The sequence below is a fragment of the Setaria italica genome, chromosome II (genome assembly GCF_000263155.2).
Source record: "Setaria italica strain Yugu1 chromosome II, Setaria_italica_v2.0, whole genome shotgun sequence".
Lineage (NCBI taxonomy): Eukaryota > Viridiplantae > Streptophyta > Magnoliopsida > Poales > Poaceae > Setaria > Setaria italica.
In genome coordinates, this window is record NC_028451.1 from 36,570,145 (window position 1) to 36,598,051 (window position 27,907).

General features: G+C 46.8%; 3 protein-coding genes across 3 annotated transcripts; 1 reads left to right on the forward strand and 2 right to left on the reverse strand.

Moving 5' to 3' along the window:
- Positions 1-4,654: 4,654 nt before the first annotated feature.
- LOC101784401 (FHA domain-containing protein FHA2) lies at positions 4,655-6,820 on the forward strand. The gene is made up of 3 exons (XM_004959531.2): positions 4,655-5,096; positions 5,620-5,744; positions 6,411-6,820. The coding sequence occupies exons 1-3, from the start codon at positions 4,655-4,657 to the stop codon at positions 6,630-6,632; spliced, it is 789 nt and encodes a 262-aa protein (XP_004959588.1). The 3' UTR covers positions 6,633-6,820.
- A 50-nt stretch (positions 6,821-6,870) lies between these two features.
- LOC101767125 (oleoyl-acyl carrier protein thioesterase 1, chloroplastic) lies at positions 6,871-10,593 on the reverse strand. Its single transcript, XM_004957222.2, has 7 exons — positions 10,151-10,593; positions 8,807-8,940; positions 8,601-8,714; positions 8,107-8,202; positions 7,702-7,789; positions 7,547-7,615; positions 6,871-7,349 (listed from the first exon to the last, which is right to left on the reverse strand). The coding sequence occupies exons 1-7, from the start codon at positions 10,484-10,486 to the stop codon at positions 7,095-7,097; spliced, it is 1,092 nt and encodes a 363-aa protein (XP_004957279.1). The 5' UTR covers positions 10,487-10,593; the 3' UTR covers positions 6,871-7,094.
- Positions 10,594-24,905: 14,312 nt separating this feature from the next.
- LOC101767524 (probable auxin efflux carrier component 5b) lies at positions 24,906-27,508 on the reverse strand. Its single transcript, XM_004957223.2, has 5 exons — positions 26,722-27,508; positions 25,773-25,858; positions 25,516-25,673; positions 25,325-25,401; positions 24,906-25,237 (listed from the first exon to the last, which is right to left on the reverse strand). The coding sequence occupies exons 1-5, from the start codon at positions 27,414-27,416 to the stop codon at positions 25,162-25,164; spliced, it is 1,092 nt and encodes a 363-aa protein (XP_004957280.1). The 5' UTR covers positions 27,417-27,508; the 3' UTR covers positions 24,906-25,161.
- Positions 27,509-27,907: the final 399 nt, after the last annotated feature.

The window sequence follows — 27,907 nt, forward strand, 5'->3', positions numbered from 1 at the left end:
AGCAGGTGCGGTGGCTGGTGACGACAGCGACTACAGCAAGGAGGAGGGTGACGTGGCTAGGGCGAGGGGGAGGATGTGGCCTGGTAGTGCAGGTCGGCAACGAATCGAAGAGAGGCGAAGGGGAGTGAAATGGATGAGGCAGTTAAACCGGCCCTGCGGTAGTGGTGGAGGTCAATGGCAATGGTGGAGGGAAGGTGGCGCCGGCTAGCTGTTCGCGGCGGGTGCGCAGCGCGGGATAGGAGGCGGCGGTGGCGGCTTGGGAGCGGGCGATGGCGATTGGGATCGACCGGGAAGGGGCAATGGGGATGGATGGATTTTGAAGGGGTGGGTTGGCGTGACAGCAATCTAATGGTCGTGCGGGTTTGAGCTGCTGGATTGTACAGCCCACTGGCCATAGCTCTTACTCTACACTGCCGCGCCCTCGCCTTGCACTGTCTTTGCCTGCATCATCAACTTGCTTAGCTTTGCTTCACACTCGCAGTTGGGCTATTTGCCGTGCCTGCTTCAAGAGCTCATGGGGATAGGAATCGTGTCTCAAAAAGTAGCCTTGGCGGAGGAAACGAGGAGGGTTAGCGGGAAGAGAGGCGCTAACTCAGGTCCACCTCGCTTCACCACTGCTCTTGTATGCTATGATCACGCGTGGCACGCTTCATTTGGAAAGAGAGAGAGGAGAAGCGGTTTTCAGCTGCTGGTTTTGGCATTTAGGGCAAAAGCAGAATTCGGCATTAAAGAAAGTAGCCAAGAAGAAACGGAAAAGGCAAGAAAAATTTGATTTAACACGCAGGATGAGAGGGTGTGGAGGATTGGGGAATTGTCCTACATTGTGAAATAGATCTGGGGAAAGGTGGCCTCCTTTCCTCATCAAACCTCCTTGCCGCCGCTGCCGCCGCCGTCGGCGGCCCATCCCAGCCAGGGATTCGTAGCCTTCTCCGTGATCGTGGAGTTCTTCGGTGGGATTGCGAGCTCGGCTGCTTCTGCTACCTATTGAAGGTTGTTCTTCTCTCCCCCTTGCATTGTTTGTTTTGTTTCATAATCCATCAATCTGAAATGGGTTTGTGGTGAATCTGCATATATGCTGAGGGTTTTGTGTATTAGAGAGGTCGATATCGTGTGATAAGTAATACAAAAGGATGTTTGAGAAGAAAAAAAGTAATACAAAAGGAGACACCATATCTTCATGTGAGTTGTGGTCAAAAGGCTTGATGATTAAGGTAGCTGGGCTGATAGGGCAGTAGGTAGACTATCTACAGGAGCTAACTTAATGGTTTCGTAAAAGGTTTTATTAGATACATGCCATTACAATTTTGCTGGATTTGAAACATTCCACTACAAAGGTTGAAATTTTAGACATGTCATCGTGATTTTCTTTTTATTTGAGATATGCCAGAAGTGGCAAACTCAACCCTGGGTGGATCTTTTCATGTTCATCACCGGGGATGGAAGAGCGCGCCCCAGGAGGGCGCCAGGGGTGGGGTAGGCCGCTGTTGCTGCACAGATCCTGCTGGCAGAGTAAAGAGGGCCTAGGGTTGTGCGTTGAGGCTTGTGGCGGCAGGGGAATATTGAGACACGGAGGATGGGAAGGAGGTGGGCACCGTGAGAGAGGGCTAAAAAAGGAAGATGAGGGTAATTTGGTCTAAACAATTTAAATAATTGCACATCTCAAATAAAAAGCTAATTTTGATAGCATGTCTATGATTTTGACCTGTGTAGTGGCATATTTCAAAACTGGCAAATTGTAATGGCATGGATCCAATTAACCCTTTCATGAAAAGGTGGACAATAAGGCTGTGCTCCCTCGCAATTGTTTTGTATTCATTGTGCATTTCCTGCTTTGTTATAAGTTCTCTGACGTTAATGTGTTAGTAGTCCAGGTATGGCGCGCGATTTTGTGTTTCGGATGAGAATAATTCTCCTATTTTGGTAGACCAGTTGTTAGGGGCTTCCTCTTTACTCAGAAGGGGAATTAGTGAGATAGTAGACTAAGGGCACATTTACGCGATGTTCTTTGATTACAGACTTCTTTTTTAAGAGAGCATCAATGTTCCTGCTAGTGTTTTTTCTCTAGGTTGGGTTCTATTTACATAAGTGCATCATTTTCATGCCAACTCAAAGTTGGTTGTCGGATTTAGTGACCGGTAGTCCACCAGGGGGTTACCCGGATGGTAGATTTGTAGGCGGGGGAGATCATAAGATCAAGAACTCAAATGGTGCGGGAAAGGCCCGGCATCGACCTTCTGGGGCGTAGTGCCACCTCGGAGAGATTGATGCACTCAGCAATTCTGTTGCTGATGCGATCTAGCCCCGCAATTAGATCGGAGGGTGTGGGTGGGCAGGTTGCCACGAGGATGCACGGGACCCTCTCTGAGAGAGAGAGAGAGAGAGAGAGAGAGAGATCACCGACCTACTGGGCAAGCGGCGTGATGATTCTCGAGTGAAGATCTTGCTCCATCGATGCAAGTCCGACGGATGCCGAGTTGGCGGTGGGCGCCGAGTCGGCGACGGAGGCGGTGGAGTTGGAGTCTACCGGCATGCTCCCAAAGTGAAGTTGGATCGGATTAGCAAGGAAGTCCTTCATGCTCTCGGGGAAGGTGACACCAGGGCGGGATGCCATCGACCTCGCTGGGGAGGATCTCACGATCACCCTTACTTGGCGCACCAACTGTCGGATTTGGTGACCGACAATCCACCAGGGGTTACCCAGGTGGTAGATTTGTAGGCGGGGGAGATCGTAAGACCAAGAACTCCAATGGTAACATAGGGGTGCAGAGTTTAGACAGGTTCGGGCCTCCAAAGAGTAGTACCCTACGTCCTATGTTCTGGTGAATTTTATTGCTGATCGCAGATGCGAAGAGTTAACGTGAGGTGGGATGAGTTGAGGTGTGTTAGATGCCCTCGGGAGGCATCCCTGGCTGCCTTATATAGGTTGACGACTTAGGGTTACAATCGGATATGATTTAATCATAGTAGGTTGTTACATGGAAAACAATCTGAATCGGTTTACAACAAGTATCCCGTGATATTCGGGCTGAATTGATTCGCACGCCTCCTGGCTTATGCTCCACATATCTTCATGCCTTGGACCACACGGCGTGGTCGGGTGGGTCCACCTGTTATGACCGTCCAGTATCTAGTATCCTAGTTGGTGGGACCCGTGGGTACTTATCCCTCACTGGCATATCTGGCTGACCTGAGGATACATCAGCTTGTGCTAGAATGTGAGAAACAACCATTGCCCACTCATCACTGAACAGCCTGGATGCAGAGTGACCTGCAGATGGTGTGCACCAAATTCACCTGCAGTGAGCCTTGTAGGTACTGAACCCAGATCCACTGGATGTGAACTTTGTAGGTATCGATTGTAATGCACACTCACAAGCTTCATTTACGCGATGGGCGATCTCATGGCTGCACGCATGAAGCATGATACTCAAATCTATGCATACACGCATGCTTTAGCTACCTTGTGAATGACCTAATATCAGGTTGGGTTCCACAGCTTGATTGAAAGTGTATGTTCCAAATCTTTTTCTCAAAAATAGTTGTCCCATTGGTTGAAATCTGGAAAGCAAACTGAAAAAATGTCCAATTTGTGCAAAATCGACCTCTGATAGGTTGTACTTTTCTTAATGCTCGATGGAAGTTAGTCTGCATGTTGACAAAGCTGTCACACACCAAATTTGCTCATGGTGAGTTTTGGACCGCTATAAGCACAATGTTAATTGGCCATGCATCCAAGCAGCTTTAGAGCTACTCAGACTGATGCCGTGCCATGACCTAGCGAGAGCTTTACCGTCCTGATATGATATCATGCCGAATATATGAGTTAAAAGTGTCCTTTTTTTTTTGAAAGAAAAAGGTGTCCATGAATATATTCTTCTGTTCCATGAATTCATTGGCCATCTTCTAAACACAGCTAACTGGTGCCCCTCATTGATACTGGCATTTCCTTTTTTCAAAAGTTCTGTTTCTCTTTTTTTTCTTTTTCTTGATAGATAGTTGCTATGAACATATGATTTTGATTTCAAACACATTCATCATTTGGCATTTTAGAGGTTTATGCACACCATTGTGATTGGGAAAAGTAGTGTTATTACTCTTCAAAACGCAATGTGCCAACATGTGGTCAGATACCTGGAGCTACAAGTGACAGTGTCTGGCTGAAGAGGCACTGACCAATTGTGCTCGTAATCTTATATATGTTCATCAATAGCTATAGTCTATAGATATTGGAAGTTATATTCCCCCAAAATTGTATCTACCATCATCAATATTACTGAACTAATGGAATAATGGACTTTGGTTTTTATTTGTGGTCTGCATATGTGATTAAGAAACACAAATTTTAATCCATATGTCTTTTGTGGAATGATTTGAAGAAAGTAGAAGATATACTTATGCAGCACTCATTATCTTCTCTACTAGAAGATATTTGTCCTTTTGAACTCTGCTCTTTTTTTTTTTAATAACAGTATTTTTTTTCCTGTATCATGGCCTCTACTGTCTAGCATGATATTGCATAATCTATATTTGCAATCCTGCTAATACAATACAACTACACGTCTACACCATATTTTAACAAATCCCCCATGTGATGCGTGGAAGAAACTGAAAGACTGATGTATCTCGTTTTCTTTTACTACCAGGAATACCGAAGATGGCAGCCCCAAATTCTTCGGTGGTATTGCCTGCTTTTGCCAAGCTTCATGGTGAAAATTCCGTGTACTTTATGCGAAAATATTCAATCACCTTGGGACGCAATACTGAAACATCCAAAGTAGATTTGGATCTTTCTGAACTTGGTGGGGGCAGAGGCCCACGTGTCTCCCGTCATCATGCACGCATATTCTATGATTTTGAAAAACGCCATTTTGCCCTTGAAGTTCTTGGCAAAAATGGATGCAGCATTCAGGGTGTCTCTTATCTCCCAGGTAGCGATCCAGTTAAACTGAATTCCCAGGACCTCATCGAGATTGCTGGCAAACAATTCTACTTTCTCCTAGCAACTCGCTCTTTCTCTACCACTCCTGCTCCGGGTGCTCATGCTTTGCTACCCCAAACACCAACCTTGATTCTCCCTGGTCACCCTGGAACACATGGTGAGTGTGGAATGTTATCTCTGCTACATACTTATGATAGATCCATTTCCCTCCTGTTTTCCTGCATTCTTGCATACTAACAGAATGTATTAGAGGATTCACGCTGTGGCTTCGTTCATATGCTTTACGGCCAAGATCATTCCTAATTGCTCTACCTGCATATCCCTGATATTTAGTTGCTGTATCTTGTATACCTGGCCAACTGTATGCATTGTTGGCAGACAATTGCTTTTGTTTGTGATTCTCTGCAAATAAATTTGCCAGTGCATCAGTACATAACTTTTAAATATAGAATGACAGAACCTGTTCAATTACTAAGAATGGATTAACAGTGGGCAAGTCGTCCTTTCTTTCGGCTTCAAAATATGAATATATTGAATTACCAGTTTCTGAACTAACTGTAATGTTACAGAGCCATTGGGCTTTTCCTGTACTATTTATATTCTCATCAAAAGAGCATTATTCTGCTCATATACAAACTTTTTATTTGTGCATCCCTAACTATTAGAAATACGAATTGCAGACAATGATACAGAGGATCAACAGCTCCTAGAAGAAGAGAGAAATGCTGTGTCAGCTCTTGTAGTCCTGATGTCTGACATATGTAGTCCTGGAGAATGGGTGAATATGGAGAACCTACATTTAGAGGTTTGTCATGGAAGAAAAATCCATTTCTGTACGGATTCTGCAATTCTAAAAGAAACAAAACAATATGGACATATGCTGTCATCTTAACTAGCAAAAGCTTTTATTTAACCATTTAACTACGAAAAGTTGGCTTAGGTCTTGGTGCTGTATTATTGATCATTGTTCGATAAATGGTGAACTAAATTCAAATTCTAGACTGCTTTGTGTTGTAGTATCCATTCATTTCCAAGCATTACGTATGGTTTGCAATGTTGTGGTGACTACAGTGGCTGTTGCATTGTTGCAAAGTCGTATGTGCAAAATTATTCATAGGTGATATCTATTCTTTATATATAGTTGCGATGTTACTAAATTGATAGGTGATATCTATTATTCATCTAGATTCTAGAAAGGCTGTCTGTATACATTACCAACTTTTGAAGTCTTGGATACATTTTAAGATCTGGGTATTTAATATGGCATCCACCACTTCCAGAGCTGCCTGACAACCACTACCTCAAAAGCCAGCCGATTATTAACCTGCCATCTGGTCTTGAGAACGTTGGCTACAGTACTACGATCATATGATTCTTTTCCAGTGCATTGCTATAGTGTCTAACACGCTTATGGCTTAGGCATGTGCTGCAAAGTTGTTTGGCGTGCAGACTAACTCTTGATTATCTGCAGATTCTTGAACGCTTTGGTGAGAATGCTTTGGTCAGGAGGTATTTGACACGAGAGGACGCCTCAGTCTCATCAACTGAAACAGAAGGCAGGCCATGGCGCAGCCTGTTGCCACTACTCAGGAAGCACCCAGAGTATTTCGTCATGAGCACAGTGACCAGAGGGGAAGTAACATCAGAGTATGCTGCGTTGGTATCCCTGGTATCCATGGGGAATGAACCATGAAGAAAAACTGGTATGAGAGTGCGAGAAAAAAAGTTAGAACCATTCTCTGCATGCTGATGCTGCTCAGGTTACCATCAGCCTTTGTTCTAAAGAAACTGGGGCATCGTTTATTGCACCTGAGGCTCATTGTATGTTTGTAACATCGGACAGTATCCATGAAATTATCTAAAATTTGGTTCAAATAGTCAGGAAGTGACCTGTACAGGGTGTAGCATCTCAGGTTGACGGAGAGTGGGAGTTGCTGGAGAAACGCTGGTTATTGCATCACAAAACATTGTCCACTGGTACAAAACGGACAGACAGTTACAGCTCCAACAAATGTCACAAATTGGCAGCGTTACATGATACGTTCCAAAGGGTAACAAACCCATCACAAAATTGTGGTACAATCGGTTCTCAAAGGACGCTAGGCCAGCCGCGAAGCAATATGTAGGGCAAAATACACAGAACCAAAAACCATTTTTATCTAGCTAGCTTCCTCCAGACGGTGCGCCCACGGTTGATCTCATCACCGTTCCTGGCAAATCTCAAGCAGTGCAGGAACTGCTGCTGCTCTTCTTTGTGTTGCGCCGCCGAAGCAGAACCGTTCATGCTTTTCTCCTCCCCTTCCTCTATGTAAGTAAGCGAATCAACTATGTCATCGTGTTGACACTCTCTTCTGTAGTCAAGAGTGATTGTTTGCAACTCGTGCGTATCAATTATATCTTGAGGTATGCTCTGCCATTTGAAAGATAGGAAAAAGAACTATCAGAAACCATCACAAAATCAATAAATATGGTAATCTCCATTTAGAAGGAAAATAGTATTACTAAGGAATGTGTCATTTCCAACTATACTCTGAGTAGATATCCCCCACATAAACCAAAATTTAAAAGCAGGATTAAAAATAAGGAAAAGACTAGTGGAACACTTACTTCAAGTACCCAACCAATGTAAGTAACATTATTGACATGTTGGTTCATGTCCAGATCAGCTCTTCTTGGCTGCAGTTCAGAAATCAATGTCTGTCAGCATTGGAAGTTGTGCAGAGCTAAGAACTGGATTATAGGCGCAGGGAAGGAGAACTGACCACTAATCCTAGTCTTGAGTATTGTGCAGGATCTGAAAGAATTGGAATCTTCTTCAAACTGCCATTATTTTCCTCTGGGAATGCTAATCTGCAAAACAATATCTTGTTTAGAACTCTTATAACTATAGTCTGAGATCATAGTGACAGGCATCACAAGTCAACAATTGCATGAGATTGATTACATGCAAAAAAAAAAGTTCAAGCTATTTTCATGTGATTAGGACACATTAATCCGATGAACTACAGAAAGGACCCTAGCTATTTGATGAGAGAAAACATCAAACAGACTTCAGCTAGGGTCCAAAAGGAATGAGTTACTTGGGCAGTTAACACTTTTATGAATCATGAACTGTATGAAAATAAGAAGAGCGCATGCATATGCGGAACAAAAGTGAGTTGCCTTACCTTGGAGTCTTTGGACAATGTATAAACACCTCATCCCTCACATCATCACTGACTCGCTGAAGTCTCCGCGTATTTTGGCTCATCATGACCCACTTGCTGGACAATAAGTCATATGACCCTGTTACTTGTACTGTACACTGATATCCTAAATACTATGAAGGTTGCCTTCAGTAAAGACAACAAGAATAGATATGCCCTGCTTATTCAAGTGAACAGTAAATGCCACCGAGAGGAACAGGCAGGATAAACCCACACAAGTTTACAATTCACACCAATCAACTAAAGGTCTACACCACTTCCTTAAAAAAGAGGTAGAACGAAGTTTTTTAGAGAGCGAGAGAAATTTAGCTCAAACAGGTATGAAATTGACCTTTTCCCTGTTTCATTTCACTAAGACATACAAATGTGGCATGGAATGTTATTGCAAGCATGGTATCAGCCTAAAAAAAGAATGAAACACTGATGAACCATTTTTAGGCCGTGCATTGTAATACCTAGTAGCTCTGCCAATAACTTCACCATTAGCCAAGTCCTTGAGGATCCAATCACGACGAGTACCAATTCTTCCATCTTCTTGGCACCACGTTTCAATCTCAACAACATCACCCCTGCAAGTAACAGAGTTAAACGTCAGGATTAAATCTTACCAAAAAGGAAAAAGGGGTAGAAATAAAGCTTCAATGGAAGGTTGAAAATTTACCAAGCTGGATACTTGTAGATCTCAATGTGCATTCGGTTTGTCACCCAAATGAGTCCAAGTTTTCTCATTGTAGTGGTCGTGGCAAAACCATCAGTGGAGAACCCAACACTTTGTGCATGGTTACATCCTACCTCCTGTAGTTAAGAGAATGCCTACCATTAAATAAACGATACAGGAAACAAAAATAATGATACACTTCTTTATAGTATGCCTGATATAAATGGCAGCAATATTTATACGTCAGAACCAGTTGATAAAATGGGAACATGTGGAGTTACTTGTCCCATTTGGTGTGAATTTAATTTCTAAGCTTAGATTACAAAACAGCAAATGCAATGGATCCACCGAATTCCCCCAATGTTAACTCCAGGGAGCTTTACCTATGTGAATTTCATTTGTGGATGCCAAGGCAAGCGCATCCAGAAATTGACAGCAGCGACAACACCCCTATATTCTTCATTCCTTCTGAGCACATGGCTTAATTTGTAGTAGTTGCTTATAGGCAGTGCCTATGAGATATTTCAGCACACAAATTCAAGAGCTATCATCTCTTCTAACCCAGGACTGGCAGACAGAGAAAAGACGCACTAGGTTTTAGCATTGCAATGGCCAGTTTGTTGCATGCACATTTGGGGCAAAATTCTATGTGGGACTTGTCACTTCGCAACACTGAACAAGACCAGGACAGTTAGCATTTTAAACAAACTAAGCTACTGTTATGGTCGGCATCCCATACAGGAGGCACAGGCAGCAGCCCCAGGCGCCACAGGGGGATTAGTCCAGTTAGTTAGAGTCTGATATAGATAAGATAGAGTTGGTTTAGGCCTTTGTTTGGGCAAGGAGTAATCAGTTAGGATTCTCCTTTAGGAGTGTTATATAAACCCAATTGTACTAGGGGATTATAATCAAGCAATAATATCAAAAGGGTATTGTTGCCCAGCTTTCCTCATCTCCCTCTCGCCTCCCAGCTGACGCCGTGCGAACAGCACGGCGCCTCCCCGTCGCCCCTGCTTCAAGCCGAGGCCCCCTGTCTCCCATCGCTACTTCCTACGCAACAGCCCACGCCCTACCAGCTACACCCTAGCTCTGACTTGGACAAAGGGCATGCATACATTCGTGGAGTAACAGTAACCAGATTCCTCTTTCAGAATCCAATCATAGCACAGAAGAGCAGCTCCGATTCTACCGCATGTTTGGAGCGTCCTAAAGTCAGATCCAGGCCTTCCAACCCTTGAATCCAAGCATATCCCGAATCCAATTAAGAAGAACGCGCCACAAATCGGGCACCTGGAGAGCACGAATCCGGACCTAAGGAAGCAGAGTCTCACCCCGGCGCGAGCGTACCTGGAGGAGGTTGGCGATGGTCTCGACGGTGGCCGTCTTGTTGATGCCCACCTCGTAGCAGCGCACGATGAAGCTCTCCTTGTACGAGAGCCCGTCCTCCAGGAGGCTCCCCAGCCGCAGCCGCTCGGCGAGGCTCGGCCGCGCGCCGCCCCCTTCCGCCTTGGCCGCCTTCGTGGCGGCCACGTGGCCCGGCGCCGCCGCCGCCTCGAGCCCGGACACCTGCGGCGCCCCACGCGCGCACCGCACCACCACCCCGGGCGCCGCCGCGGACTCCCGCCTCCCGTGGTGGCGGAGCGGCGTGCGGCCGCATTGCGGCGGCGTGTGGCAGCGCAGCATGGGGCCGGGTGGGGCGCTTCGAGGAGGCTCGTGGGCCGGAGCTGCCGCCGCCGATGCGGGGTGGGGTGGGGTTTCCACGGGCGGCGTGGGGTGGGGGTGGTGGCGCGACGGGCACTGCACAAGTGGATATAAAGACGCCGGGGGCCAGGGGGAAAGGGGCGGACGGTGGACGTGGACCGGGCGCACGGGGCGATAGGAACGAGGACGGCTGGACGGCGCGCTGGCGACGGAGGGGCAGGAGATGGGAGGGGGACAGCTCGCTGGACCCGGCGCATGCGCCGGTGGTGGTCCACGGCTCTACGGCGGCGATTGAATTGGAATGCTTGGAGCACTCGTACGCCAAGCGGTGAAGATGTCGCGCCGGTTGGATTGTGCGTGCGGCGTGCCAGTGTCAGTGGCAGCATGTGTACTTGCGTAGTCTAGGTAGATATGGCAGAGGCCCACATGTACACACGTACGCATAGGGATGGCAGTTGGACCTGCCGATGCGATCACCCGGCACGGGTCTATCTTCTCACCCGCGGGTGATCCGTGAGCCTCGCAATGAAGGAATGTTTGAGAATTCCGTGTGCAAATTTAGAGTCACGTATGTATACAAACGACTCAACCCATCAAGAAATCCAAATCATATAACCATATAACCCTAGGCGTTGGACCGCCAAAATTAGTGACTACTACAAAAGAAATAACACATGCATATTTATAAACTACTCCATATCATCGTTGTTAAAAAATAACCTTAAAATACACCATACCTATTTATAAATACCCATTATTGCCATTAAAAATTAAGCCAAAATACAATTATACACGCCTCTCTGTTTACCCACCTCTATATTATTAAAAAGTGAATAAGATAAGATAAGGGGAAGGTCGACACACTTTAATTAAGTGTAGGTCAGCTGCACAGCATATGCATTTAATAAGTGATTAAAATTGCAATTTAAAATGATCTTTTGGTACACAAATAATATAAACATACTCCCTCCGTCCCAAATTATTATTCGTTTTTGACTAGAAAGGTACATAACTTTTGCTACATATCTAGACATAGTATATATCTAGATGTATAGCAAAGTCTATACATCTAGAAAAATCAAAACGAATAGTAATTTGGGGCGAAGAGAGTACTAGGTAATAAGTGCAAAAGGAAATAAGTGCAAAGTTAGCCAAATGATAACTGTTATTTCAGTAGGTACCGTAGGCTCAACTTCGAATAAACAGCGATGATATGCCGCCATACCTCGTTGTACATGCACATTTGGCTAACACTGGTAACATTTTTTTTTTCAATAGCAACCTCTGCCGCTGCTGATTCATCAAGTCGTGAAAAGAGAAGACGGGAATGGAAGGTACGTGCATATGGATCATGATCTACGACGACTCCGCACTCTGATAACGACTTGACGACGATGCAATTGGAGCATTAGACCTGTCTCCCTCCATTACCTAGCTAGGATGGGCTCTCAGATTGGCGACGAGCATTTGCATATACTCCGCACCCTTCTTATTCTCAACGTGCCGGCCTTGCTTGTCGAGCTTGCATATGACGACGGCGGCGGCGGCGGCGACGATAACGTTAACAGAACACAGCTACACGAACATGAAATCCGAAGAAGATTACATCCTGAGATGATCAGGTTCAGTTCCGTGTCCACGATCGCCACGGAATCCGCTCCATCTTGAACCTGAATATATTCAGGTACCCGGTGAGGGTTGTGAGTTGTGACAGAGATCGGTTCCCGGACCGGCACGGCTCAGCATGGCCTCGAGGATTATTCGGCTGTTACAGAAAAAAATAATCAAAGTTGCAAAGCAGTTGCGATTCGATGATGATCAGACAAAAAATTGTGCCCTGTTTCCATTCCCCAACACGAAGACAGTGGGTGCTCGGAGCTTTGCCATGCTCACCGTCACCGTTGATTCACCGGGCACCCCTTGTCGGAGTCGGAGCTGGTTGATGCTCCCATGAACGAACACTTGTACTGAAGGATATGCCATAATGTTCAAAAAAAAAAGAGGATATGCCATTGCCTGGTTGGTTCCTTTCCGGTTTTTTCATGGTGCCTTGAACAGTTGTTCTCTGTCAGCGAGAATCTGAAGGAAATGGGAGAGTGAGTGCCGTCTTAGTCAGCAGTCAGCTATGAGCTGTGACGCGTGCTGCTGTAGATCAGTTGTCCCGGTCCGGCAACCGGCATGATCGATCCATGAAGCTTTTGCAGTGTTGATCCGTCAATAGATTTCTTTTGAGGAACCCGTCAATAGCTTTTCGAGAGTCTTCCTGCCGACTGACATGAAGGTGGCGTGATGAACATGAGAGATGAAGGCGACACATCCCTCTGTTCCTGCGTGTTAGGCTGGTCCTGCATCTCGATAGGGAAAGGGCGATCGGCAAGATTAGCGGGACGTTTCCTCCTCTGATCGTTGGTTTCCTTCGCACGATCGCTCGCTCGGTCGCTCCTGCCGTCGCGGACCCACCTGCCGGCGCTAGTCATGAGACGCGACGTAGGCCCACGTGGCGGCGCTACCCTTGAGACCCGGCGTGACACGAAAGGAACCACGTGGCAGCGACGCCTTTCGCCAAAATCCCATCCCTAGAGATTTAATCATATATAAAGAGAGATTTAATACGCTGGTAGCCTAACCCTAGAGGAGTTTGAATCTGCGTCGATGGAGAGAAGGTTTGTGTCGCCCATCCGCGTCCCCATAAGACGCATCAAGCGATCGGCTCGACGTCGCCGACGAGAACAGTCTCGAGGCGATGGCCAAAGCCGTCCAAGCGCCTCGAGGATCCGAAAATCAGTCTAGGCACCTGTTCGCTTCAGCTTATAAGTCGGTTGAAAAGCTGAAACGGCTGATTTGTTGTGAGAGGAAAACAATGGTTGATAAGCCGGCTGAATAAGCTGAAGCGAACAGGCCGCGGCTCTTCATCGCAGCGCAACGATGTCTGGCCCGTGGATATTTCCAATTACCCTAGTACTTTTAGCTGTTTCTGTCTACCTCAGAACCCTTTGTCCTGGTTATTTAATTAATTGTACACGCACGCTAATTAATCTTTTTTTCTTCGAAACCAGGTACTTACCGGTCGATGAGAATGGAGGGCAGGCTACTTCCTTTCAACTTTGAGGATTCAGATGGCTTTCCTCTGTACCAGACGTACCTTGAGAACTTTTACCACCGTCATAAAAATCCTGCCGATGTTTCTATTACTGATGCTGCCTTCAAGGTAACTACTCAAGTTCCTGCCTGCTTCAGAAAATGCAAAACCACATGTACATTCACGTGGGTTTACGTTTCTAGGAAACTAGTAGCAAAGGGAACAGCTCTCTTCCATGTTCAGATTTGTCCAATGTTAAACTTGCTTGTGACTTTGTAGAAAAAAAAATCATCAAATTTTACTCCAATCGGTGCCACAGCATGAATGAATATAAATAGGGACCGAATATTTGATTTAGTAATTGGACTGTCATAATAGAACACTAAGTACGGGGGAAGAAGGACCCAATTTTGGTCCCTGAATGATTACTGGGTAAACAAGTTTTCTCTGCTAGCTGTCATGGAACTGTACCATCTGAAGAACCCGAAACTGACAATGAAGATTTTCATGGTATGTTTCATTATTGATGTTTAGATCCAATGGCAAGTCCAGAAATGAAACCACATAATAGCCCAATCAAATTTTGCACTATCCCTTTGAGGTATTAGTCTTTTACTTGAGCAAGTTTTGAAATTCTTAATTTGAATGAATTGCAAAGCAACAATTGTTTTCTTTTGAAGTGTTTGAAGGAGAACAATCTGAGGCTGTCCTGGCTGCCTTTCAAGGCTATTGTCATCCCTTCTGATGCTTTGCTGAGCAACGATATATTTGACTGCATGTTACAACTCGTCCAGAATAGAGGCGAGTCACAAGCTCCATTTGTTATTGATGCTGCCGCAGTATGCACCTTTCTCTTACCATTCCAAATAAGCATATTATTTTTTTCATAATTCAGAGAGGTATTTGCAAAAAAAAAGGATGTTTTCAAGTGCATTGCTAAAGAGACTTGATAATGAAGTTACTGAGGCTGAAGGGGTGCAAAGTTCCCTATTCCCAATACACCCTGAGCCAAGGTATTCGGAGGTGGGCCTTCAAAGTTGCGATGTTCCAGGGAAAATGGTCTCCTGACATTGCTGCTGTCCTTCTGGTACGTGCTTGCATGCCTTTATCAAACTTATTTGAGTGTAACATGATTTTTAATCAATTTCTCTGTGCATCAATTCAACTATCAGGGGATCATAAAGGAGGCTGAGTTAATACTTGAGTACATGAGGTGTGGTAATTTGGATGCCGTAGCACCTCCAATAAGATCCGAAGGTTCGCCATAGAATTTCTGTGCTACAAATTTGATGAATAGAATTTCTGTGCTACAAATTTAATGAAATTGAGGAGAGCGATGAAATGACCTCTGATGTTGATGGTGAAGTAAATCAACTGGCCTGGTTTGGTTAATCTTGCTTATTTTTAGCACCCGTCACATCGAATGTTTAGATACTAATTAGAAGTATTAAACGTAGATAAATAATCCATTATATAAGTGGAGACTAAACGGTGAGACGAGTCTATTAAGCCTAATTAGTCCATGATTGGACAATGTGTTGCTACAGTAAACATTTGCTAATGATGGATTAATTAGGCTTAATTCGTCTCGCAGTTTAGCCTCCTCTTATGTAATGGATTTTGCAAATAGTCTACGTTTGATACTCCTAATTAGTATCTAAACATTCGATATGACACGTGCTAAAAATAAGCAAAGGGAACCAAATATCCTCATGGTACGCTCTTGAACTGCATGTGATGGTTATTACGCTACTTTTGATCCAGATGCGTGGTTTTGACTTTTGATTCCTGTTGATAACTAATATTATAGTTATACCGATTCAGTGGTTTAACTGGGGAATTTGAAAAGAACAGGCTGGAGAAAAAGCGTGACGACATGGGTAAGCAACCTAAGGTAGAACACACTGGAAATGTAAAGACACCGACATCTCTTTTTACGTTTTTCTGTGAGAAATTAATTCTATAATGACATGCATTTCTTTTCAGGAGCAGAAGACTAACGGTGGTTTGGATTTTTTAAGCTTATTGGAGAAAGGTTAGTGTATTAGAAAGATTAGAATTTGAGACATTTGACATTGCGCTAACTTTTCTTTGTTTGTGCGTATTGGGACAGGGTACCTTACACGCAAAAGCATCATTGCAACAGACATGTGCTGAACAGATGGACAAGAGAGGATGAAGGCTTTCTATGTTCCAGAAAGTGCTATAACCAGACTATGTATCTGATCTTTTTTTTCCTTTTCATTTGTTGCTTCCAAACAAGCTGTCTGGTGTGTGTATGCGACGAGGCCTCGCTGTGAATCAAACTTGCTTTATCAGCGGAGTACCGTACACTAAATTTATGCTACCGTCGTCTGCATCTCGAAATACTAAAGCTGAATTTGTTTTCTTTTGTTACTTAATTTGACATTGATTAGGGTGTCGAAATTGATGCCTACTTTCCCATCACATTCCACTGGGAACACTGCAGCTGTGGAGCTGTGAGGTGGCTCGGCCTAGGGTAGGATCTAGGGACTGGAGGAGGGTTCCCGAGGGTGGATAGGTGGTTCCAACTAAAATCACAATACTAAATAAAAATAATTAAAAATAAATTTAATTAGTAACACGAGAAATTTTATTTCTACTCTTTCTAGAGCTAGGTGAGGGTTTGCAACCTAGAGTGACAAGATACAGTTCAATCTCTAGGAATGTAATTTCTCAAAGTAAATTGCAATAATGAAATTGAGCAAAGAAACAACCGATAACAAGAGACGAATTTTTTCCGTGGTGTCGATGACTTGCCGATCACCCTAATCCACGTTGAGGTGGATTCAATGTTCCAACCGTTCCTCTATCAAGACTTCACTTGATCTTAAGCCGGCTTGAATCAAAGAACCTCTCCAAACCTCAATTTCACTAGAGTTGCTCTTCATTGCTCCGGCAAGGTGAGAACAAGAACTTCTCACAAGAATAGTCGGGGTGTCACACCCGATTTTAAAAATAAACCCAAGTGCTACCTATATGTATGCCAGGTACATATATTGATATCATAAGTGAATAACAGCAACAGTATCACGAAAAAAAGATAAAGAGTCTATCAAAGATATACGCTTAATCCTGGAAACGGAGGCTCCAGGCAATCGACCGGGGGTTGAGTACGCCTAGAACTCAGGACCATCTTCACAACAACTTCATATCAGCTTCTTCTGAGCAACGTTGATTATAGCAAGTGTGAGCGCATGTCGTACTTAGCAAGTGTGAGGAAAATATGAATGCAAGACTTAAACAAGGAAAGACTGACTGGTTGACTGCATTAAGCACATTTAGTGGTCAAATTTTATTAGCACCCGATTACTAAGGTATAAGTATATACCAACCCACATTAACATAAACATAAGCTATAAGCATATGGCAGAAACATAACCATAGCATAAAACACGATTTAAGTCCATCTTCAAGTTCAATTATCATGTGAGGGTTCAGGCCGCTCTTAACTGTGAGCACGGCTGATCGATCAGTTTTAGACACTCTGCAGAGGTTGTACGTCTTTACCCACAAGTCGTGTCTCTAATTAGTGGTAACCTGCTAAGGTTTCATTGTTTGGTGTGCATAAACCTCCCTAATGGGTACAGTGTCTTAGCCAAGCTCACTTCCCAAGAGGACCGGGTTGTACAACGACTCAGTCCCCCCTCTTGCCCTTTCGGTAAGATTACCCCAAACTAGAGTTTCTAATTAATTATTAACCAAGCCAGAGCCATATAGCCTTGTGGTTGTACTGTTTTCCTAGGTGGTCGCTCCATGTTCCAATTAAGCATGATGATCTTGTATTAATGAAATGTATAGTATAAATAAAACAAGTTTAATCATTGAGTTCATTAAAACCACCATAACCCAAGTATAGCAGCTAAGCAAAGCTACCCAACAGAAAGATAAACCCAAGTTGACAAGGAATGATCATGGAAACTAGGCAAACCTTAATAGGACCCATCAAATTAAATGCAAGCATATGCAATAGTGATTAAATAAGGTTATTAGGATAAAAGTACAAGAACACACTTGCCTTTCTTCAAAACATAGTTGCTCTTACTGTCTTCAGCTCTTAATCTTCAAAACACTCGAACGACATTCCTTCTACTCGCAACAATCAACCACAAGCATCCACAACAAACATACAAGCAAACAAATAAAATAAATTAAAAACAGTACACCAATCATCAATACTGAACAAGGAAAGCAGTCTAAATTATTCTACATGTTGCTACGATCGTATGGATTGATAAAATCAGATTTGAAACGAGAAAAATATGAGATAAACAAAGTTGGGAAGGAAATAAACATATTTCATAAACATGAGAGTAAAAAAAAATCAGAAATCATTGTACAAGAGAGATGTCAAACATGACGCAACAAGCAAGGAAGGAATTAATTAAAAGGTAATGGTGACATCAGCAAGGATTGTATTACTTGGAAAGCCAGATTATTCTGTAGATAAGGATGATGAATATCGCAAGATTTCATAGGTTTGATCATACTAGAAATATACACAGTGAACAGCACAATTATTTTGTTAAAGGAAAGGTCAATGTCTATTGCATAATTACGCATTGCATCAACACGTGTACATGTTAAGTTTGTACGAAGTCAAGTACATAGAAATTGCACTTGGTTGATTAGCGGCAGAGCAACTAGTGATGGCCTTGTGTTGTGCTGCACACAAAAGTATGCATTGCATGGCTACACGTACTCATCCAGGGCAAACAATGGAGGGAAAGCTATTAAGAACATTGCTCACCATGCTTTACGTGTAGGCTTGCTTGGATGCTGGATAGCTTTGGAAGAAGGTCTGGCGAGCAGCTCGTTTGCTCGGTTTAGCTAGCAGAGGACAGCGGGAGGCAGCAGCTCGATGCGCAGACAGCAGCAGCAAAAGGGCGGCAGCCGCGGACGGCACACAGCAGTGTGGGTACATTCGTCGACGTTGGCGGTGACCGACAGGAGCGGATCGTGCGATGGAATAGCGTCGGCAGGGGTTACATTGTAGAACTTGCAAGAGATAAGGCATAGATAGATTAAAGAACATAGATTGTGGAATACGTGCAAGACTCCAGCAGTCCAGCATGGTGATGTTCATGGCCGACGGCGATGGCTTTCAGCAAAACTTCATGGCCATGGACGACAGCAGCTCTGAGGCCATGGACGACAGCAGCTGCGACTCTTGCATTGCAGCTAAACTGGTCGGCAGCAGGCGATAACAGGGTTGTGGCTCGGCAGGCAGGTGGTGGGTGAGCACGGAGTGGCTTGCAGCGGCGAGCAGAGATAGCTCACCACGATGGAAAGCAGCTGGAGGAAACAGCAATATAAAAAAATAATTCGCATGACTTGTAAAACAGGAACTAGATGGGTTATGGTAGAATGACCGGTAATGCTAGATCATGAGGGATGAGGGTAAGACGCAAAACGAAACGAGGAGATTGGCAACGTGCAGGTGTTCTCACCTAAGGCAAACGATGAACGACGGCGACGAACGCGACGGCTTGAGACCAATCTCGACGAGGACGGTTGCTGTTCGACCTTCGGCGTGGACGTACATGTTCCTCCAGCAGCAACTCGGTGACGGTGACCTCGGGATGGCCTTCGTGACGGCCTTCTTGCAGCGGCGGTTTGGAGCTCAGGCATCAGGGCATGGAGGATTTGGGTACAGAGTTTGTCATGGCGGCACGGCGAGTTCTGCTAGGGCTCAAGTCGGCGGTGCAATTGGATGCGAAAAAAAAGAGAGGACAAGGGTAGAGACTTGCTATTTATATGTGCAGGGAAATATTGGCGTGCATGACACATATTTACATGGAGACGGGTCTTTAGTCCAGCTGGGATTCGGCAGCTGAATCTGTTTCAAAATCTGCGCAGAGACTGACGGAGTCGCTCCAGGGGCACCTTAGCTGGAAAGAAGCTACTGGGCCACGGCCTGCTTTGCGACGAGACACATGGATTTGTGCTCGCAAATTGGATCACAGCTGGGATAATATCTGCAGAAGGACAGGGCCAGGGCTGCATCGCTGAGATCTTATAAGTTATAGGGGTTTTCAGTAAAGGAACACAGACTCAAGGAAATTCGTGGAAGTTACAGGATTTCTCGATTTTGCAAAATTCCTCGAATTTGCAAAAGCTCAAAGAACTTCGGCCATGGCGGAGGACTTCTAGACGGCGGTTTGGCACGCACGCCAACAAGGCGGTGGCGGTGGCGCCATCGTGCTGCTGCAGGAGAGCAGCCGCGGGATGCGGTTAGGCCAGGTTGATCGGGCTCCGCTCGGTGTTCGGTGTTCGCTCGCCTGACTGTCGAACCGGCGATGGTGGAAGCGGAGAAGATGCGGGTCGGCCAGGCAAAGCTCCTAGTAGTGGCCGCTTGCTCCAGGAACGTCGGGGGCGACGAATCGGGCGAGCGAACTCCGGCGGTGCTCGGCTCCGGTCCCGGCGACGGCGAGGTGAGGGTGCGTGGTGGAGTGGCGGCGTCAGCAAGAAGGCCTGCGGGGGCTTGGCCAGGCTTGGCCAGGCCTTAAATAGGCATGGGGCACGAAGCCGGCCGTGGCGCGCTCAAGAAGGCAAAGCCTAGCGGCGGCGCCGGCGTGACGCGCCAGGAGGATGAGCAGCTGCGGCTGCGGGCTGGGTCGGAGTGGGTTGGGCCATGGGCTCAGCCCGTTCCGTTAGGTTAGGTTTTCTATTTTTTTCAGGAATAATTTCCCGTGTAAAGATAAATCTAGATAAATCATTTAAACCACGAAAAATACTCTGAAAATCCTAAAATTTTCAGAAAAATTCCTAGAGATAGTTTAGAACACGACGGATCCAAATAAAAATACTTAGAGATCCTGGAAAGACTTGTAGAACTATTAAAAAATTAAATTAAGCTCTAAGAACATGAGAATAAATTCTCAGAAAAATCTAAAAGATGCATAAACAGATTTTAAAAATTTTTGCACTCAAGAAACACCAGAATGCACCAGTATGAATGCAATACACAACCATTTTATTTAATTTAGAAAAACAGCCAATAATTTTTCCTATACTAAATTACATGTCAAACAAAAAAATGTTGGGAAAATTTTTAAAATTATAGAAAATCATTGCTTAATTGTTCTTTTTAATCACATCCTGAAATCCAAAAATTTTAGGGTGTGACACGGGGCTTCATAATCTTCTTGAAAGGCTCAACGACTCCATAGCCTCCAATCCGTCTAGGAGGCAGCAACCTCCAAGAGTAACAAGCCAATGATACTTACTTGAAGACTCCCTAATGCCTCAAAGCTCAAACTTTTGATGCAGTGCACTAGGATATTCTCAATCTCACAAGAATGCAACACCTAAGCAAAGTGAGTGAGAAAGAGGAGGAAGAAGGCTCAAGTATGGCAAGAATGCTTTCCAAAGTGCCAAGAGACCTCACCCACGGTTAGGCATGGGGTATTTCTAGAGCCATCGGGACACTAGCTGTTATGTTCAAAATACGCAGAAAACAGGGGATTCGCGGACCGTCCGCCTTTACAAGCGCAAACTGTCCGCCGTTCATCCCAACATCTAGAAGAACAATAAATACGTGTCAGAGCTAACCGTTGCAGCATAGGTGGACCGTCCGCCCTTCCGTGGTAAAGCACCTGCCCGGGCAGTTGTAGCGCACCTGCCCGGGCTCCGGTGACCAGGAGTGCTTTACAATTGCTTGCATGCAGTTGAGCCTAGAAAAAAAATTCTTTAGCACAGCACACAACGATGGCAGGCACCACTACACGTCTGCATACCGGCTCCATGCAATGTCTAGGTCTGCCACTGGCCCATGTAATGCGCACCCCCTGCGCGTGCTGCGAGCACGCCAAGCAGTTCCACTTTCTCGGTCCTAGAAGTAAGCTCCATCGCGCGGGCGTGCTAGCTTGAGCGCTACTTGAATCCATGCTTCTCCGTTTGGAGCTTGAGAAGATGGAGATGACTGCCACCGTGCGGCGCAGGTTGAATCTGAGTCCCCGCTCGAAGGCCGCCGCGACAATGAGGGTGGGTGTACAAGGGGATTTTGCCTTAGCTATGATTTGAATTCTTAACTTGGTAAAGCGCTCTTGTTTTATTAAATTTATTCTAAGAGTTAAACAATGATATTTTTTTTATGGTAGACGACATGTTCGTTGACAACAAGGTGCATGTGGTAATTTCATCAATCTTAAAATCTGCCGCCTTCCATCTCTTAAAGATGCTTGTAGGAATAGAGTTTATGTGCATATATTTATAGCAGTAAGCAGTAAGTGTGTATCCGTGATTGTGAATTTTTACATCTGTAATGTTTTTTTAAAATAAAAACACGGGCATTGAACTTTCACCCATGATGTTCAAATGAGGAGATAAGGAAGGGTTGTTGCACCTTTAAACTGAAAATTATGTCCTTCCACAGTACGAGATAAGACAATTTCATTAAGTTTCAGTCCATCAGTTGGGCTATTTATTGACAAGATTCTTTAAAGATTGAGTGAGTGATGGATCAATCCGTCACCGCTTATGCTTGATTAAACACGCATGGAGCATTTTAGTGGATGGTGGAGAAGCATGCTGGCTTCATGTTCTCCTCTTTTAGGTACCGGATGACCATCGCACAATCAGACTCAAGGATAACCGGAGATCGAATCCATTCTACCGCCAGTTCGATGCCTTCTTTGCAGGTCCGGGCTTCCACCTCTTCTGCATTGGAGGCGTCAAAGATGACCTGCCATGCTGTGAGCTTGGCTGCTCCAGAGTGGTCTCGGACACTGTGTCTATATGATATGGGCCTATGAAGTCTGAACCTTTTTCAGATGCTGTCAAGTGTCAATGAGCATTTTCAGTTTCAGTGCTGCAGCACCTGTCCATCAGGAATTCAGGATCCCGTTCCATGGGTACGTCGAGTAAAATGTTCCTCGAACTTGGCTCATCGTGTTCTCTAGTCACAAATTTCTAAAACATACATTCAGATCCCTAAACTTACTAATACGTTCACATCCAAATTAGCCTACGCGGCAGTCTTACTGAACGTTGACGTGGACCTGGCTCCTCTCCATGCCTGGCTCCATCCCACGCAGCAGCAGCATGGAGCTCGCCGTCGACGCGACCGGTGGCAGTGGCAGCCTTGCACGGAGCGGACGGCGCCTGGGTGCCACAGTACAGCGCGGGCGGATGGCAACGCCAGCAGCGGTGGCCCTGCGGGGGCAGCTAAGGCTAGAGCGGACGGCCGCCGAGGCCACAGCGCAGGGCGAGCTATCCACTGCAGCCGCAGCCCTGCACGTCGGCAGCGGCGGCCCTGTGGGTGCAGCCAGGTCGCAGCGGACAGCCGCAGGGACCGCAGTGTAGCGCGCGCGGACAACAACGACGGCGGCCGTGGCCGCCGCGGCCGTGTGCGTGCGGTCGACGGCCGGGGCTACAGGCTGGCGCGGGCCCATGGCTGCGGTGCCCAGGCGCGACGGCTGTGCCCGACGCACCGTCCACCGCGCGGCCCATCCACCCCGTGGCCGCTGTGCACGGTCCGATCGCCCCAACCTCACCTCGTCCGCCACACCGCCCGTCGCCGTGCCCTTCGTCCGTGTGGGGCTGCCCACACACGGCCGTTGTGCCCTGCCCGCGCCCGCCGAGCTGAGCCGCGGCAGCCGCCGCCGTCTGCTCCTGCCAGGCTACGGCCGCCACCGCCGTCATCTTCCCGTGCAGTGGCAGTGCCATGATTTGGGGTGGTAGGCGAGCGAATCGAGCGACGACGGGCTGATTTCAACGAGAGCAAGACGTGAATCGGGACCGACAGCCGAGCTTGAGCAGGGACGATGCGAGCGGTGCCGGCAAATCGACGCGGCCGAGGGAGCTAGCAGGTCGCAACGGTGGGAGAGGGTGGGGGCGAGTGCCGTGCAGCTACCTCTGGGTGAGCTCCGCCGCGGGGGAGCTGAGGGTGTGGGGGCTCAACGGCGACGGGGCAGAGGCGCCCGCCTGGGAAACCTCCTTCCCTAACTCTAGCGGCCACCTCCTCCCTCGGTGAGAACCCACATCACTGCCCTCTCCTCCCTCAGTTGCTCGTCGCCGAAAGCATGTTGTGGCGCTCTCCTTCGCCCGCCGCCCGTCGGGCCGACGCCATGCTGCGTGAGAGGGAGAGGAGGAAGATACGAGGGAGAAAGAAAGAGAGGGTCCCACCCTAGCCCATGTCAGCATACACGTGGCCCATTTAACGTAAGTAGCAGTGATTTGGACTTTACTTGAGCCAATTAGCGAGTTTAGGAATTTGAATATGCATTTTGAGAGTTTAGAGATCTAGATGGCACCCTGAGCTAAGTTCGAGGACCGCCTATGCATTTTACTCGTACGTCTGCTCTGTTTTTTCTTCTGTAGCAAGCATTTTTCAGATGCTACCTGTGGCCTGTCTCCCTCCATCACCTAGCTAGGATGGGCTTTCAGATTTGCGACGAGCATTTACATATACTCCATCAACGTGCTGGCTACTGGGCCTTGCTTGTCGAGCTTGCATAAGATGGCTGCGGCGACGATGTATGTTGACAGACCACAGTTGTACGAACATAAAATCCGAAGAACATTACATCCTGCGGTAGTGGGATGGTCAGGTTCGAAGTACTGGGTTCCCTGTCCATCGATCGCCACGGAATCCGCGGCCATCCACTCCATCTTGAACCTGAATATATTCAGGTACCCGATGAGGGTTGTGACTTGTGACAGAGATCGGTTCCCGGACAGGCATGGCTCAACATGGCCTCGAGGATTATTCGGGATCTTTTTCGGTGGAAAAGAAACAAAGTTGCAAGCAGTTGTGGCCTATGACCAGACAAATACCGTGCCCTGTTTCCATTCCCCACCACAAAAGATAGTGGATGCTCACAACACTGCATGCCATGCCCATTGCCCACCGTTGATTCACCGGCCACCCCTTGTCGGAGTCGGAGCTGCTTCATGCTCCCCTCCCATGAACGTACATGAACGTGGACTGAAGGATATCCCATTGCCTGGTCGGTTCCTTTCCGGTTTCTTCATGGTGCCGCAAAGCTGCAAGTTGTTCTCTGTCAGCGAGAATATGAAGCTTCATGATCGATCCATGAAGCTTTTGCACTGTTGTTCCGTCAATAGATTTCTTTTGAGGAACACGGCAGTAGAATTTTTGCACTGAGTTTCGATCATCTAGGGAGTAGGGGGTGAGCTTTTTGAGATGCCAAGAGTCTTCAGATGCTACCTGTAATGTAACCTGTCCATCAGGATTCAGGCAAATCAGGCATGTGGTTCTGCTTCCACTCTCTTTTTCATTTTTTTTAAATTGTTCTGTTTCCACTCGCACCCGCCTGATTATTGACTAATTGGCACTTTATTGTTCAGAAAAAGGAGAACGTTCTGCAGTGCTCAGAAATTAATTATTTAACTATGCTGCACCTGCAGTTGTGAGATGGTCACTATTGCTGATGTCCTCATCAGATAAGCCACAGTGGTTACAGGTACATAAGAGCAATGCCACAAGCTTAATAAGCAGCTAATCTAGATGCCTACTGAAGATCAAGGGTACAAGTGGCGACTCTGCTAGTAGGTACATCCACTGAAAAAGGTAACTCTAGCTGCCTGAGGACTAGCACCGTATCAGACCTAGAACAATGTAGTACACGATCAACACGGGCAACGACGCCAGCGTCCCGAAGATGACCCTGCAAGATTGCGCCGCAGTTTCGTCAGTCACTGTGCCCTGATGAGCCGAGACGTTCAGGTAACTAGCCTAAGCATAAGCCACTTACGCAGTGCTGAGCACGTCCGCGTGCAGGCTGTACTCCTTGGCGAACACGAACGTGGTGATGGCCTGGGGAAGCGCAGCCTGTTGTGATCACCCGACGAAACAAGAACAGATCAGTGTGGACAAATCGTCCATGCGACAATAACCCAGAGATCGACATGGACATTGCTGCCGCACAGAGAGTACGCTACCTACCTGTATGATAGCGAGACGCAGGACGTCGCCGCGGAGGCCCATGGCGAGGGCTCCGGCCGCGGTGGCCGCCGGCCCGGCCACGAACCGCAGCGCCATGCCGAGGAAAGTCGGCCCGGCGCCGCAGACGATGATCTTCTCCTGCAGCGCCATGAACAGTCCTGCCACGAGGACACCACAAAATACACACTAGTTCAACACTCACAGGACATTTTCCTGATCCTAAGATCAATCAACAAAGCTAGGCGTCGTTTCATCACCCATGCTAAACATGGCGAGGCCAACGCCGGTCTTTGACATGACGAGCACGGAGCCCTCGATGATGCTCGGCGTCTCGATGTGCCACCTGCGTCGCGCACAAATCAAGCACGCAATTAGTGAAACGGAACCATTGCTTCTGCTCATGGGAAAAAACCTTGAAGAGTGCAAAACTTTTTTCACAAGTGGCAGTAACATCATTGCAAACAATTCCACTAGTGCGTGGACATTGCGTTGAACCTCTAGTGGCGTGTAGCAGTAGCAGAGCATTAGAATTTACAGTCTAGCAGACAGTCAGACACAGAGAAACACAGACTAGTGGAACATTAGTTCATGAAGAGAATGGAGACGAAAAGAACGGCAGGGGTTACCCTAGCTCGAACCTTTTTCTCGGCGACTACTGATTTGCGCCAGACATCCCCTCAGGACCGGCTAACTTTATGCCAAAGTGGTATTATTTCTAATACGCATGACTAGATTACCATTTGTGGTAATTGTTCTATTACGCTTTAGTGTTTGCAATGGATGTACGTGCAGATTAAAATGAAGCAGATTCTAAGCCAGATCATTGTACGCTTTAGCTCAAAATTAATTACCTTTTGTTGTTCCACTAACAAGAGGGTATTTGTTCTTGTTCCGATTTAATTTTGGTGTGACATCACCTCAGAGAATAGCATTCGCTATATTTTACCCCTGTTTGACTATAGTAGTAGTTATCTTATGACCATTATTCGTCCATGCAAATTCGACTTTTACATTATAAAAAATTATTTTACAAGACAACTTTATTGTTACTGTGCTATAGTGTCTTTCCATATAGTGCGTTACTTGCATAAATTTGCTCAAGAAAAGAAGTTAGTCATGTAGATAATTAATTGCTAATTTTTTTTATCAGTCTAGCTCACACGTTAGATCACGGCTGGTGTTCCTGCATGCGTTAGTGACGCGAACCTGTTGGTGACGCACGCCCACGCGACGCCGAGGACGCCCGCGTAGACGTTCGGGTTCTTCGCCACCTTCATCCAGACGGCCCTAACCAGCGGCCAGAACGACCGCGCCGCCGTCTCGCCGCCGCTTTCCTCCACGTCGCCGCCTGCACCTTCCTCCTCCGCGGCCGGCCGCTTCCCGGCGCCCCACGCGCGCCTGGCCTCGAACGTCAGCAGCAGGAGCGGGAAGTACACGATGATCTGCACCACGGAGATCTGCACGATGAGGTCGCGTGCCCACTTGCCGTACATGGCGTCCAGCAGCGGCACGCCCACGACGAGCGTGTTGTTGAGCGCGGCCAGCGAGAACCCCGTGATGCACCACGAGAAGGCTCGGTCCTTGTTGCCCTTGCCGTCGCCGCCGCCGCGGCGAGCGGACGCGCACGCGGCGGCCCAGGCGGCGAGGGAGACCACGACGGCGAGCTTGGCCAGCGCGTCGGCGGCCAGGACGCGGTAGCTGAGCGCGAAGGGGTCGATGCGCGCGGCGAAGTCGAAGGCGAAGAAGGGCACGGAGAAGTAGGCCACGAGGCGGTTCACGGCGTCGCACTGGTCCGGCGTGAACAGCTTCCACCACCGCACCGAGCCGTAGCCGAGACCCAGCGCGAAGTAGAGCGGCGCCATGGCCGCCACCACCTTGTACACGTCGCCCCACCCTATCATCTCCTATATGTTCTCCTCCCACTGCTCGGGCCTCCCTTCGCTGGTGCCTCTTTTTTTTTTCTTTGACGTCACAGCTCACACAAGTGAGAGGTACACACTGCTGCTTGATCGTGCGTGTCAGGTGCCGCCGTTCAGTCCTTATATAGAGGAGAGAAAAAGGTGACATGAGATGGAGGAAATGCAAAGGCGACAAGCATAGATTGGCCGGAATCAACCTAGAAAGCGAATCAAGTCCAAAGTAAAGCCAGAAATTAAGAACGAATCATACGGAAATGTCAATAATGCACGTACAGAATTCCGTGGTAGCTTACGCAAGCACATGAGAATTGAAGATGCTTCAAATTTCCATGCATGACACTACTCAGCGGTGGAGTTACATGCCACGAGAGGAGGTTTCTTAGTGTAGGTCATTTAGGACGACCTATAATTTGAAATAGAAGAAGTAGTATATGGAATTGGATCATAGTGAAAAAGACAACAAAAGAACGTAA

Excerpts from the sequence above, each read along its gene's own strand:
- LOC101767125 (XM_004957222.2), bottom strand. The coding sequence starts at position 10,486 with ATGCTGCGCTGCCACACGCCGCCGCAATGCGGCCGCACGCCGCTCCGC. Across the intron at positions 8,203-8,600 it reads GTTATTGGCAGAGCTACTAG|CAAGTGGGTCATGATGAGCC; the intron begins GTATTACAATGC and ends CTTATTGTCCAG. Across the intron at positions 7,790-8,106 it reads CATTGTCCAAAGACTCCAAG|ATTAGCATTCCCAGAGGAAA; the intron begins GTAAGGCAACTC and ends ATTGTTTTGCAG.
- LOC101784401 (XM_004959531.2), top strand. The coding sequence starts at position 4,655 with ATGGCAGCCCCAAATTCTTCGGTGGTATTGCCTGCTTTTGCCAAGCTT. Across the intron at positions 5,097-5,619 it reads TGGTCACCCTGGAACACATG|ACAATGATACAGAGGATCAA; the intron begins GTGAGTGTGGAA and ends TACGAATTGCAG. Across the intron at positions 5,745-6,410 it reads TGGAGAACCTACATTTAGAG|ATTCTTGAACGCTTTGGTGA; the intron begins GTTTGTCATGGA and ends GATTATCTGCAG.
- LOC101767524 (XM_004957223.2), bottom strand. The coding sequence starts at position 27,416 with ATGATAGGGTGGGGCGACGTGTACAAGGTGGTGGCGGCCATGGCGCCG. Across the intron at positions 25,859-26,721 it reads TGGGCGTGCGTCACCAACAG|GTGGCACATCGAGACGCCGA; the intron begins GTTCGCGTCACT and ends TGCGCGACGCAG. Across the intron at positions 25,674-25,772 it reads CCTCGCCATGTTTAGCATGG|GACTGTTCATGGCGCTGCAG; the intron begins GTGATGAAACGA and ends TCCTCGTGGCAG.